This window comes from Antechinus flavipes, chromosome 4 (genome assembly GCF_016432865.1).
Source record: "Antechinus flavipes isolate AdamAnt ecotype Samford, QLD, Australia chromosome 4, AdamAnt_v2, whole genome shotgun sequence".
NCBI lineage: Eukaryota > Metazoa > Chordata > Mammalia > Dasyuromorphia > Dasyuridae > Antechinus > Antechinus flavipes.
Window position 1 is genome coordinate 123,350,509 of NC_067401.1, and position 13,539 is coordinate 123,364,047.

General features: G+C 35.3%; 1 protein-coding gene across 4 annotated transcripts in view; it reads right to left on the reverse strand.

Annotated features, from left to right (window-relative positions):
- STXBP4 (syntaxin binding protein 4) overlaps positions 1–13,539 on the reverse strand; it is a 221,834-nt gene that overhangs the window by 23,491 nt on the left and 184,804 nt on the right. For all 4 annotated transcript variants that reach the window (XM_051994255.1, XM_051994257.1, XM_051994258.1 and 1 more), the window contains one exon: positions 9,974–10,031. In XM_051994255.1, coding sequence (XP_051850215.1) covers positions 9,974–10,031 — 58 coding nt within the window. The remainder of the gene's footprint in view (positions 1–9,973; positions 10,032–13,539) is intronic.

The following is a 13,539-nucleotide window of genomic DNA, read 5'->3' on the forward strand; positions in this document are numbered from 1 at the left end:
CCCTCCTTTTAAATTCTTAAATGGAGATGAAATCCCATCTCCTTTTTTAATTATTAAGTTTACTTCTCTGGAATTTTTAGAGTAATACAACAGATGATCTAGACTGGGCAAACATCTGCATGGTTGTTTAGTGAGGATGACTGGCTTCGCTGATATCCCATGAGAGTTCCCTTAAACTTTATTAGTGTGACAGTGGACAATTTCTAGCTAATCAAAATTGAATCAAGACTGCAGAATAAATAAGGCCTTCAAAGCAGAGCTCTTGACAGGCTCTATTAAAAGGCAGCAAAACTGCTGAGACTTCAAGAAAAGGAAAAGGTAGATTAGTTACTTTCTATCCACAAACAGCTTTCTGGTTTGGTTAGATAGTAGGAAGGAGAGGCAGCAATCGTAAGACAAAGTTAGAACATAAGAAATTTTAGCACACAGTACAAGCACACAGAACAGAACTATAATTTTATTTGATTTCAAGACCATAGTTCTTAAAATTGAAAGGCAGCTTTGGTATTATTTAGTTCAACACCCTCTATTTACAGAGGAGGAAATTGAGGCTTGGAGAGATTTAAATAGACCTATATATCACCTCTAATCCAATGTATTAAATATTTCCACTGTAGTCTTTTAATTATTCTCTCTTGCTTCCCCCAGTTGTCACCCTGTCTTTTTTTCTCTATCACAGAAGAGGTATTTCTATTTTTCATAAAGACTGATCATTTCCTTACCCTGTTGACTTGATTCCCTCCCACCTCCTCCAGGACCTAGCTCTAACAATCATTCCCTCTCTTCTATGAATGTTCAATTGTTCCCTTTTCAATAACTTTTTTTTTCCAATTAGGCTACAGATATGTTCAGGTCTCTTTAATACTAAAAAAGCCTTCTACTGACCCTTCCAGACTATCTTTCTCCTCTCACAGCGAAATATCCTTAGAGTTGCCTACACTTAGAGCTTTTATTTCTTCACTACCCACTCTCCCCACTTCTTGCCATCTGCCTTCTTGTCCTCATCAGTGACTGTCTAATCACAAAATCCAATGACTTTCTAATTCTCTAGAGCATTCAATACTAAAGACTACCCTTCCTACTGGATTCCATATTCTCTGGAAGAACAAGGCTTAAATTCTGCTTCTAATATTTACTTACTAAATGCTAGTAAGTTTCCTTGTAAAGGGCTGAAACTCTTGAATTGATGCACTGAGGTTGGACAACTGAGCACGTAAGGCTAATTACTGACTGGACAATACTCTATAAGCATATGCTTGGAAAATGGCCCTTTCCACTATTCTGTGCTGGCTCAATAATTGGTGTATACAGAGATTTGTAGGAGGGACGAGGAGGTGGAGTAAGACTAGTCAGAGTCACTTCTGGGCGGGAGACGAGAGGAAAGGTCGTGGAGATTCTGTGTCCATCCAATTCACTTCTACCCCTAAAGACCAAGAATAAAGACCAAGGACTTTTGTTTATCCTGACTCCAGCTGATTCTAAGGTATCCAGGTGCTAACTTGATCTTCACATTTCCTCATCTGGAAATAAGGGTGTTGAATTAGATGACTTCTGTCCTCTAGCTCTAGACCTAAAATCCTATGATTATTGACTTCAGAAATCTGGTTCTCCTCTTACCTTTTTAATTCTTCTTCCTCTTTCCTTTGCTAGCTCTTTGCTTCTATACCTGATCTCATAAGAGAATTTTCTCCAATTTTCTGTCTTTGGTCCCCTATACTTTCTCTCTTGATAATCTCTTCCAAACCCAAAGCTTTGGCTATAATTTCTACATAGTTGGAAGAGACTTCCAAATCTCTCTCTCTAGCCTTCATATATCTTCTGAGCTGCAGGGATGCATGCCAAATTGCCCACAGATCATCTCTATATGGCTATCCAGCAGTGTTTCAAAGTCAATACATCTCGAAATAGAATTGTATTTCTTCCCTTTTCCTCCTAACTTGACCACTTTTGGCTGCCATATCCTCACTCTCTTTCATGTTCTTAACCTTGAATTTTCTTGCCAAGTCTTGCCCATTCTATCCCCTTAACACATTTCCCCTCCTCTTTATTTCCATTGCCATCAAGCTTGCTGGTACAAGGCTTAATGAACACCATCTTGTACTACTACACTAGTCTCCAAAGAAGGAGCTTTTTTACTTATTCCATTCCATTCCATTCTCTATACCTCTGCCAGTTTAATTTTTAAGCAAATACTTGGTGAAGTCATTTTTTTGGTCAAAAAAAGACTAATCATTTCTTCTTGCCCACTGAGAAAAGTTCAAATTCCTTTGTTTGCCATTTAAGCACTTTGCAGTCTAATACTGCCCCATTTCCCCAGGCTTATTTCATGTTTTTCCTCTCTACACATTCTAATGTCCAGATAATTGAGAATTTTCTGTTCTTCACACATGTCTTGTATTCTCTAACTTCAGACTTTCTCTGTCTCCATCTAGCATATAGTTCCCTTTCCTCTATGTTTACCCATTTTTTATAAGCCTATACAAATAACATCTCTTCTATAAAGCCCTACTTTCCCTGTATTGGTAATGACTTTCCCCTTCAGATCTTTGGACTTGTGTTTTCTTAAAGAACAAATCATATATCATCTGTGTATGTTTCAAAACCTCTTGCTTGAATGGAAGCTCCATGAGGGCAAAGTTCGTCTTAAATAAATTTTGCCTTCCTTTCCATATGCAGCCAGGGATTTATGAGTGTTTGTTGAAAAATCACTTGTGTACTTCATTTAATTTTAGAATTTAATTATTTAAGATATTGAGTACTTTGGCACTATGGAATGATTAGGAATTTTTTGTGGCAGTGGCCCAAATTCATGAATATCAAAATCTTTCATCAGGCTGGCAACCTAAGTGTATCACTACTTATATTTGGCAGATTTCAATTTTTTTCATAAATGAATATTATTTTGAAAACAATTTAGTCACATTTTATAACTCAAGGGTAGAGTATACAAACTTTTAACTAATGTGAAATGAATGATATCAGTAGGTTATTTTAAATGTGCAGCAGTCTGCAGATTTAAGGTTTTTCACAGGGGAGATAAGAAGCCAGGTATAGGAAAGTCAGATTAATCAGATAATTTCATTACAGTATCTTCGGGCTAGCCTACATTTTTCATTAAACTTAAGAGAACAGCAACTCCTCTCTAGAGAAAGTTAAAAAAAAATTCTAGAGAGGATAGGAAAAAATAGCCACGAACCTTCATTAATGATATATAACAGGAGTTTCAATGTTGTAAACATTATCATCAAAATTGTAAAGTGTTTCCTTGCTTGCCTTGGAAGTCAAAGCAAACTGGTTAGTCTACACAGTATTAATAGATGTGTAATGGAAATGTGGCTTGATGAGCATTTAATGAGGAATACATGACTCTGGACATTCTGAGGACAGCAGTGACTGCAAGGCTCATCCCATTGCCTGAGGCTTGTCTTCCATTAGAAATAACATTTCAATTTCTGCAAAGACAGTGACAGATGCCACTTTCAGCAAAGGGACTATATGGATGCAGCCCATTATCTTGCTCAGTGTTTGGGTAGTATAATTTCAGACATCTTTCCTTTTTAATTAGAAGTTTGAGAGATACTGACCTAAGGAGTTTATTATTTACTATTCTTTGCCCCCAAAAGTCCATGCCCATAATGAAAGAGCCCAATTATTCATATTCCTTGCCAATCTAAGCTTCTTCTCCTATCCCCTTGACATCTCAAACTATCAATTATTTTTTTCTGAATGTGTAAAATAGGGAAATTTTCACATATTAATACTTCACCTGGAATCATGGAAGCTTGAGTTGGAATATAATCTAGTAGTTCTCAAACTTTTTGGTCACAGGACCTCTTTGCACTGTTAAAAATTACTGGGGTCGTAATTAAAAGTCAAAGAGAAAGCAAAGAAGGTCCTGTTTCAGTAATATAGATGCCAGAAATTTTTACAAACTAAAACTCAAGTACTATACTAAGCCTATCTTTTCTTATTTTATAAACAATATTAGTAAATTTAGTTATATGGTTGCTTTTTTTTTTAACTATGTCTCAGCTCAACTTTATGTTCCCCTTGGTGAGCTGCAAAGTGTATCACTGTACACAATAGGTACTTTAAAAATAGTTGTTGAATGAATGGTTGAAATGATTTTTAGAGGCAGACACATTATTAGTTTCCTTCCCTACACATTCAGCACAGGGGCAAACAATCTTTTAATATTTCAATAGCCCTTAAAGGCATTACTATGTAAGAGTAGTATAATAAGGGATGTTCAAGGATTTGCATACTTTCATCAAGAACAAATTATATTAATTACATTTTTGAGAAAGCACATATTACTATGACATGTGAGAAAAATTTCTATCAAAATGGGTTAAACTAAGAAATCTTTGTAACATTCACATATATGGAAAGCTTCATTTTCCAATGATGCTGGGCAACTGAGATATAACTGTATGTTAGGATTTTTCCACTTTGGCTATTTTATTTTTCAGGTCTAGGAAATGATCGCCTATTCTCAGAACAAAATTTTCATATTGATGTTAAGTATAAGGCAAGTTGCCCTTATCTTTGTGTCCAAAGCACTTGGCACACTAGTGATACTTAATGATTGAATTTTTTAGAACTCTTTAGAAATTCAATCATTAAGCATTTATTAAGTATCACTAGTGTGCTAAAAAATTCAATCATTAAGCATTTATTAAGTGCCGCTTATGGGTCAGGTTGCACACATGTACATGGAAGCATGAACAAATCTTTGAATTCAATTCAATATCACAGATATTTATCAAGGGCCTGCAATATTCAAAGTGCTGGAAGAATACAAACAAAACAAAACAAAAACCAATGCTGTTCCTGTCCAGAAGGAGCTTGCTGTATCTTAGCTATGAACAAATACTAAAAGGCCTCCAATATTCTTAGAAAACACAAGGCTTAATAAAAACATTTGAATGCCTTTTTCTTCTGCCATATCTACAGTGAAACATATGTTCATTAGGCTAAAGCCTGGATAGTGCTTAAGAATATGAAATAGCCAGGTAATGCAATGAATAGAATACTGGACTTGGTGGACTGAGGAAGATCTTAGATACTTAATAGCTGTATGGACTTGTATGCACATTCAAACTCTGTTTGCCTTACTTTCCCCATCTGTGGAATGGGGCTACTGAATAGCACTTACCTCACAAGGTTATTGTGAGAGAAAAAAATGAGAAAATATCTGTAAAAAGCACTCCAAATTTAAAAGTACTTTTCCAATGCTAGTTCATATTAGCTCCACAGCTATCACTCACTGAAGAGGCAGGAAGATGTAAGGATGTCTAAGAGGCTGTTAAGAATTGCATATGGTACTAATTATACTGCTGGGCCTTAAGCTCAAAAAGCGTCCTTCTTCTCTACATAATGTGTATGGTGTGTCCTTACTTAGTAACCCTTTTCTAAACCTCTTGGAAGGTTTTGTGGGTGGGAGAAGGAAAAAGCAAAACATTTTGGCAGTCCCCTCACCCCCACTCCAGCCCAGTAATGCTTTGCTCCTAGTCTTTCCTCAAATAACTGTCAACTAAAGGCATATTACTGTCAATCTTTCCACCATGCCTATAATTCCGATATCTGTCACCATGCTGTTTGTAAAGTGTGCTTTCTTGCACGGTTGCAAGCCATGAACACAACAGAACTGCAAATGAGCATCACAGAGATGGGATACAGGAGGGATAATAGGTACATGTAATCTATAACAAATACAGCTTATTCATATAGAATTGCTTGCATGTTGCCTCTCTTATTAGACTGAGCTCTTTGAGGGCAGGGGCCATGTTTCTGCCTTTATTTGTACATTCAGTACTTAGCACATAGTGGGGGCTAAATAAATATGTATTGACTGGGTGATTACAGACTGTAACAAAAGAGGAAGTGTGAAGAGAAACCGTAGTGAGGGATGGCATCAGGAAATGAATGAGTGAAAAATAAGATGAGAGGGTCACGGGGGAGGATAACAAGTGGACAAGGTGAGTGCACCACAAATATCCTCAAAATGCCATAAGAGAGCAAGAACCTTCTTTAAACCATGTTAGATGGTCTACCTCTGGGAAGGCAGAGACAGGATTTGCATTGGATATAATCAAGAAGAGATGGACTGTCATCTGCAAACCCAAACATTTGGGGTCATGGGTCCATCTGAACGTGTATCTGGAGCTTGTATGTTAGGAGAAGGGAAGGGATAAACATTTATACAGAGCCTATTGTATGCTAGGCACTGAACTCAACACTTTTTTTTTTTTTTTAACACAAATATCTTATTTGCTTCTCAAAAACAGCCATGCGGCAGGTGCTGTTATAATCCCATTTATAGTTAAAGTGACTGAGGCAAACAGTGACTTGCTCAGGCCACATAGTTAGGATGTTTCTGAGGCTAGATCTGAACTCAAGTTTTCCTGACTGCAGACCCCAGTACTCTTGATATAATGCTGCCTCCTAATTTTCAATATACATATGACCGCTTGTTTCTATGTTGTTAATACTTCAAGGAGTTGGGATTTTGGTCACATGGGAATGTCTATCACTGATGCAGACTACTTCATCTTCATAAGATGGATTACTTGGGAAGACCTGCATGCAAAGGGAAGTAAATAGAACTGAGAGGGAGGGGGATGTATAATAACATTATAAAAATGAATAAGTTTCAAAGACTAAAAAATTCTGACCAATGCAACAATGAACCATGGCTCCAGTTGACTGATGATGAAACATGTTCTCTGTCTCCTGGCAAGAAAGAAATGAAATAAATATTCTGAATAAAATTGAAATGTATATTTCTGCACATGGGCAATGAGGGAATTCATTTTCCTTTTGGTCTGTGAATATTTGTTACAAAGATTCTGTTTTTCTTTTTTCAGAATAGGGAAAGGATTCAGGAAAAAAGAGAATAAATGTTTGTTAACTGGAAAAAATAACTAAAATTCAAGAAAAGAAAGGAAGATAGGAAGGAAAGAAGAGAGAAAAGAAAGAAAAAAGGAAAGAAATAAAGAGGGTGAGAAAAAAGAAAGGAAAGAAGGAAGAGAAGAGGGAAGCAAGAAAGGAAGAAAGGAGGAAGGAGGGAAGGAAACAAAGAAGAAGGGAAAGAAAGGAAGGAAAGATGGAAGGAAGGAACACAGGAAGAAAGGAAGACAGGAAAGGAGGGAGGAAGAGAGGAAGGAAAAAAAGAAGAATGAAAGGAGGGAGGTAGAAGGAGAAAGGTAGGGAAGGAAGGAAGGAAAGAAGAAAGAAGAAGAGAGAGGGAGGGAAGAAAGGAAGAAAGAAAGGAAGAAAGAAGGAAAAGGAGGAAGGGAGGGAAGGAAGGAAAGAGAAAAACAGAGAGGATGTAAGTCATGACTGAAAGCTTCATTACCCTATGGTAAAACCAGTAATGTTTTTCTTTTACTCAGCAAGGCTGGTCCTTATACAAAAGGCACAGTTTACGTCTGAACCTTTACTCAAAGCTTTTTTGAGATTACTTCAGCCTTTTAGAGCTTACTCTCCACTAGCATAGTCTTTGAGAATTAAGGGTTACTTCTAAGTCACAATGAAGCATCAGAGCTGGACTTTAGTGGGATATAATTATCTATGCATCCCTTAAATCACTGTGGTCTCATTGTTGTGGGTACTCCCTATTCTGATGCCAATTTAATCTCATGCTTTAGACATATGGTTTTAGGAGTTTCCATGCCTAAAAGAATTCATTACTATCCTGCTGATCATGAGAATTTACATATAAATTTTTGGTTTGGACCATTAAGAACTCAGTGTGGAAACCTACTACATTTTCTATTTTTTAAAGTCTCAGTAAGAAATTTGAAATTTTTAGTGGCAAGTCCATGTCACAGACTCGCCATGTCACAGAGCCAACTAGATAAGTCTGAGGCAAGATTTGAATTGAGATTTTCTTGACTCACAGATCAGACCTTTTTTCCCATCAAATATATATTTTTATATTGCCTCTAACTAAGTCTGGCAAATGAAATTTTCCAAAAAGGAGACACAGGACATCTATCTAATACAAGTATTTTATAAGAGTTCACTTTCAAACTCTTCAAACATGGATCAACACAGGAAAGAAGCTCCTCAGAAAACAGCAGAATTAATGTTTTAGAGTTTACCATTATAAGCAAAAAATTAAAAATCCTAATGAGGACAATTTCATAAAAGGAATGAATAAAAGCAAGAAGACTTTTGCAATGAGGAGCTTAAAGAAATATTTATGCTTCAAAAGATCAAGAGATTCCCACTAGATTGATCCCAAATTCATGCCCTAATGAGATAATATTTGCTATTTGCTTAGCATATAGTAGGGTTAGGAATGCTTAATCAAAGGGTTAGGAAAGGCCTAATTGTGGGACTCAACAAGCACTAGATCTTACTTTTATGAATATCCCAATAGTCAGTGGCTTCTACATTAATGCACTGAAGGCATTTAAGAAGACATCACTTTTCCTTTAGATATTAATCCTCTAAAAAGAAAGTTCTCACATATATCAATATATTGACAGGAGCACTTTTTGTAATAGTAAAAATTCAGGAGCAAAGTAGATGCCCATAATTTGGGCAAACAGTAGTATGTGAATAGAATGGAATATTACTATGTGGTAAAAACTGGTAAACAAGGAATATTGAGAACCGTGGATAAACTTACAAAAACTGATGCAAAGTAAAGTAAGCAAAGTCAAGAAAATAATATACACGATTATAGCAACATAAAGGACCCCAGAACAATAAATGAATTTTGTAAAATTATAAAAAATAATCCTGGCTTGAAAGAAGAGATATGAGAATATAATCAAAAAGCATTTATTAAGCATTTGTCGTATGCTAGGCTTGCTGGAGATACAAGGAAAGGCTTTGTTTCTATATATGTCCAACTCTTATTTGTGGATAGTTGTTTTTACTCCCCTAATATAGTGGGGGTTTCCCTCTATTTTTTATTTCATTTATTTATTTTAGTAAGGCAATCAGGGTTGATGACAGCTAGATTTCAAGTTTAGGTGACTGATGGTTGTATCCTCCAGAGTGATAGGGGAATTAAAGAAGTTTTGGAGTGGGAAGATAATGAGTTCAGTTTTGGAGATGTTGAGTTTAAGACAGTTCAAGATATCCAATAGGCAATTGGAGAACAGAGTCTGGAGGTAAGCAGAGAAGCGAGGGATCAATAAGTAGATTTAAGATTCATCAGCATAGAGATGATAATTCAATCTATGGGAGCTGATGAGATGACTAATGAAAATTGTAAAGGAGAAGAAAATAAGTCCTGGAGTACAGTCACCAATAGTGGGTAAGATCTATATAAAAATCCATCAAAGAAGACTGAGAAGGAATACTCTAATTGGTATAAGGAGAATCAGAAAATAATAGTATCATGGGAAATTAGAAGAAAGAGAGTATCAAAAAGAAGAGTGATTGAACCCTGAGCCACTCCTTTGAAGAGCTAAGTCCATGTATGTAGAATACAGTATCTCTTTTCAGACTTTTAAAAAATATATTGATCAGTTTTTCTACTTAAAAAAAGTTTTTCTTCCTCTTTTCAATGACATTTTTTGTTTTGTTTTATAGTGAGGAGGGATATTGGGAGAAATTCTGGTGATGTAAAAAAAACAAAATGCATCAATAGATAATGTATTTAAAAAAGATATTGATCATCTTAAATCTTGAGTTCAGGTGGTTAACACTACTAGGTGGGGTTGGTAATTTCACTTTTATTTTGTGTGTGTGTGTGTGTGTGTGTGTGTGTGTGTGTGTGTGTGGTTTCCCCTGGAACTCTTCCTAGACCTTCCCCTGCATGAGTTCTTCAGTATCAGCACATAAATCATGCAGAATATAAAACTGGTGAGACTTCACTTCTTGTTACTAATTTTTGTAACCTCTTAGAGGGCTTGGGAGGATGTTTTAGTTTTGCTGATTGTCTGCGACTGCCAGGTTTGCTCCAGATGTGGAAAAAAAGTGCTGACTTGGTTGGGATACTTGGACTTACTTGATAAAGTATTTGATTCCATCTGCTGTGTAAGCTTCCTCCCATCCATAAGGTAGACCTAAAGTGAAAAGAGATCAGAATATACTTTTAATAAAATAACTTTACACCATATACTTAGTAAAGCAATTTGACTTCATAGATGAGCATCATTCTCACATTGTTATAATAACAACAACAATAATCAGTATTTATATATTTATATATTACTTAAAAGTTTGTAAAGCATTTTATAGATGATATCTTGTTTGCTCTTCACAGTAACCTTGGGAGATTGGTGCTATTATTATCCCTATTTTTAAAATGAGCAAACTGAGGCAGACCTCTGTTAAGTGATTTGACCAGCATCACACCAGGATTCTAAGTTGCGTATTGCTGAAAACAAAATTAAGAAATTTGAGACTTGTCCTGACTACTTTGACTTCCAATACCACAATAAATACAAAAGATAAATACATCCTTGGATGTAATCACTTAGGTTGTGGTTTGCCATTTGTATTTGAAAAACATTTCTGGCAGTACGATTCAAGATGACTTTTTAATGCTCTTTCTATTTCAATTGAATTTAATTCAACAACAAATTTATAAGGCACATAATCTGTAAGGCACTACGCTTAGTGTGGAGGATGCAAAGGTAAAAACTGACTCTGAGTTCCAGGACCTGGAAAGATACTATATATGCATGGACAAAAAATATAAAAACATAAAATAATAATTTTATGAGAGAGACAATGCCTTTGACCCAGATATTTGAATATTAAACTTCTGCCCTAAGGAGGTAATTGCTATAGAAGAAAGTTCCCTCATACACCAAAAGATTTATAGTACTATTTTTTTGTAGTAGCAAAGAGCTGAAAACAAAGCATATTACTCATTACTTAGGGAACATTTAAACAAATGGTGGAATGTATGTAATGGAATATTATTGTGCAATAAGAAATGTTGAACATAATGAATACAGAAAAGAATGGGAAGACTCACATGAATTGATTCATATTGAAGCAAACAGAGCCAAGTAAATATATGCAATGACTACAATAATGTGAATGGGAAGAACAACCAAAAAAAATAATTGAAAGTGAATGTTGCAGCATCATAAAGAAGCAAGTATGACCCCAAGGAAGAAATATGAAAAGATACCCAACCCTATTCCTCTGCAGAGGGAGAAGGTTTACAGGTGTGTAACAGCATATATTTAAAACTTTTTTTGATATAGTTTTTTTTGATACATTTTGCTGTTTTGTTTTATGCTATCACTGTCTTGGAGAAGAGGGAAGGAATATTATGTAAAAAATTAGGAAATGAAAAAATACTAATAAAATCTATTATTATTATTATTACATTTAAATATATTTTAAAAATAAGTGCTAGCAACTAAAGGGATCAGAAAGACGTCAGGTAGGATGTGACACGAGCTAGGCTTTGAAGTGAGCTAGGGATTTCATGAATTAGAGTTGTGAAAGGAATATGGTTTGTGAAGGGGACAGAAGATAGAAGCCTAAGGACTGTCTCATTAGTTTTTTACTTGTTTTCTTCTTGCTCTCACCAACACCTAGCTAACTTCTCCTTGTCACACAGTAGGAACATGATAAATGTTAGTTGATTGATAATGAGTATGGAGAATAAATAGCTTGTGGGTCAATTTGATTGGACTAAAGGGTACATGAAAAATTGGTAGGAATCAGATTGCAGAAGAATTTGAATGGCAAGGTGAGTATTTTGTATTTTAACCTACAGGATATGGGAAGTCACTTTGTGTTTCTATGATCACTCTTTTCATATTCTTTCATGTAACCTCTCAAGGCAATCTGACATGCATATACCAAACTGGCAGGAGATCACACAACATTTTTTGACAACTGAAAATTCCTTCTGGGGCTCTAAAGCACGCCTTAGTGCAATGGAACAGCAGGTAGAGAGTCCCACGTTAGTGAATAACTCCTCCACCCAAGCTGCAAGAGCCTAGGAAAGCAACTAGATTAATGAATAAAACTTGACACTATCCACTTCCTCTCAGCACCAACTGAAGCTGCTAGCAGCAACTGGTGTTCAGTTCATGATTAATGAAGAGTGGTCTTTTAAAATGAATCTCCAATTTCTTTTTCAACAACAATATGGACAGCATGTATCTTAGAACAGAAATTCTGAACTTAAGATCACATAAAATACTGGATGATTTCTCTTCCCCCCCCCCCATTTTTTCTAATTAAGTTCTCAAAAGTAGAAAATAAGCTTTGAGAAAATCCCATTTGAAGTCAGCATGAATAAACCCATGTTTTTTCAAAGATTTCCTAAATGACATTATGCATATTTCCTTTTAGTCTTTCTTTTTGCCAGTAAAGGCTCAGGCAGACATCACAAGTCATACTGCTACCTCTCTCCAGATCAAGCCTATTTGTTGCTGCCTTTTCACACATTTATAAGTCTTTGTCACAGACCACTTTAATCATTACTGGCAAGCACTTCACCAGCAGGGAAGAATTCAATAATTCTATACAGAAACTTGCCTTCACCTCAGAAATATTCCACAATATTGGGGCTATAGGTCAATAAGACATAAAAACTGAGGGTTTGAAGGACTTTCCAGGCTTTCTAAAATAGTTTTATATATACTAAGGGACTTTTCTATGCTCAGTTAATAACTCATTTGTATTCCTAAATTCTTATATAAATGGTTCTTAATGAAAAGAAAAGGAAAAGTCCATTTGAATGAACATCAAGATAGGTGAGATATTCACCAGAGTTAAAATTCTACTTATTATTTTATAGAAAGATGATTGAAACAGAGCATTCAATGTTTACAATGGACCCATTCTAAAGACATAATTTTAAGAATATTTGTTCTTATTTAAGAGTCCTTCTAGTCATTAACCATAGTCATAAATATATACCTTTATATTTATCTGGTCATATTTTTACTAGAAGGCAGCACGGCATAATCATAGAGAAAGAGATTCATGATCCGATGCCAACACAGGCTGGGTTTGTGACCATAGACAAGTTACTGAATGTTTTAGTGCCACAGGCAACTCTCTAAATTATAAATTTAAGATGAGCTAACATGGTAGTAGAGAGCTAACATAATGGAAACCATAGACCTGGGTTTAAACAAATAAATATATAGCTGTTGAAAGGTAAACATCATCTCAATTTTTTTAAACTTAAAAACTTAAAATTTTATTCCAATCATTTAATTTTTAAAGTATGAATTATTTCTTTATGTAAATGGGGGTCATAAACCAAATCAATTAATCTCTTACTGATAGTTCAAAATACAAAACACAAACTGCCTTTATCTTTGTCACCCTCTTATCCCATTCTCCTGAGAGGTTCAGATTCTGTCCTTTAGACTTGGACTATGAAAAAAAGAGTTATTTTATTTTATCTAGAACCAAATCTCTACTTTAGGCTGCCACTTGTGTATATATGCTTCCTCTTGTTTCCTAGTTGTTCTTAATACATCATTTTCCTCCATTGGAATGTAAGCTCCTAAAAGGCAGGGGCTGTCTAAATTGGTTGTATATGTATTTTTGTGCCTAGTAGAATAGCTGACACAAAATAAATGCTTA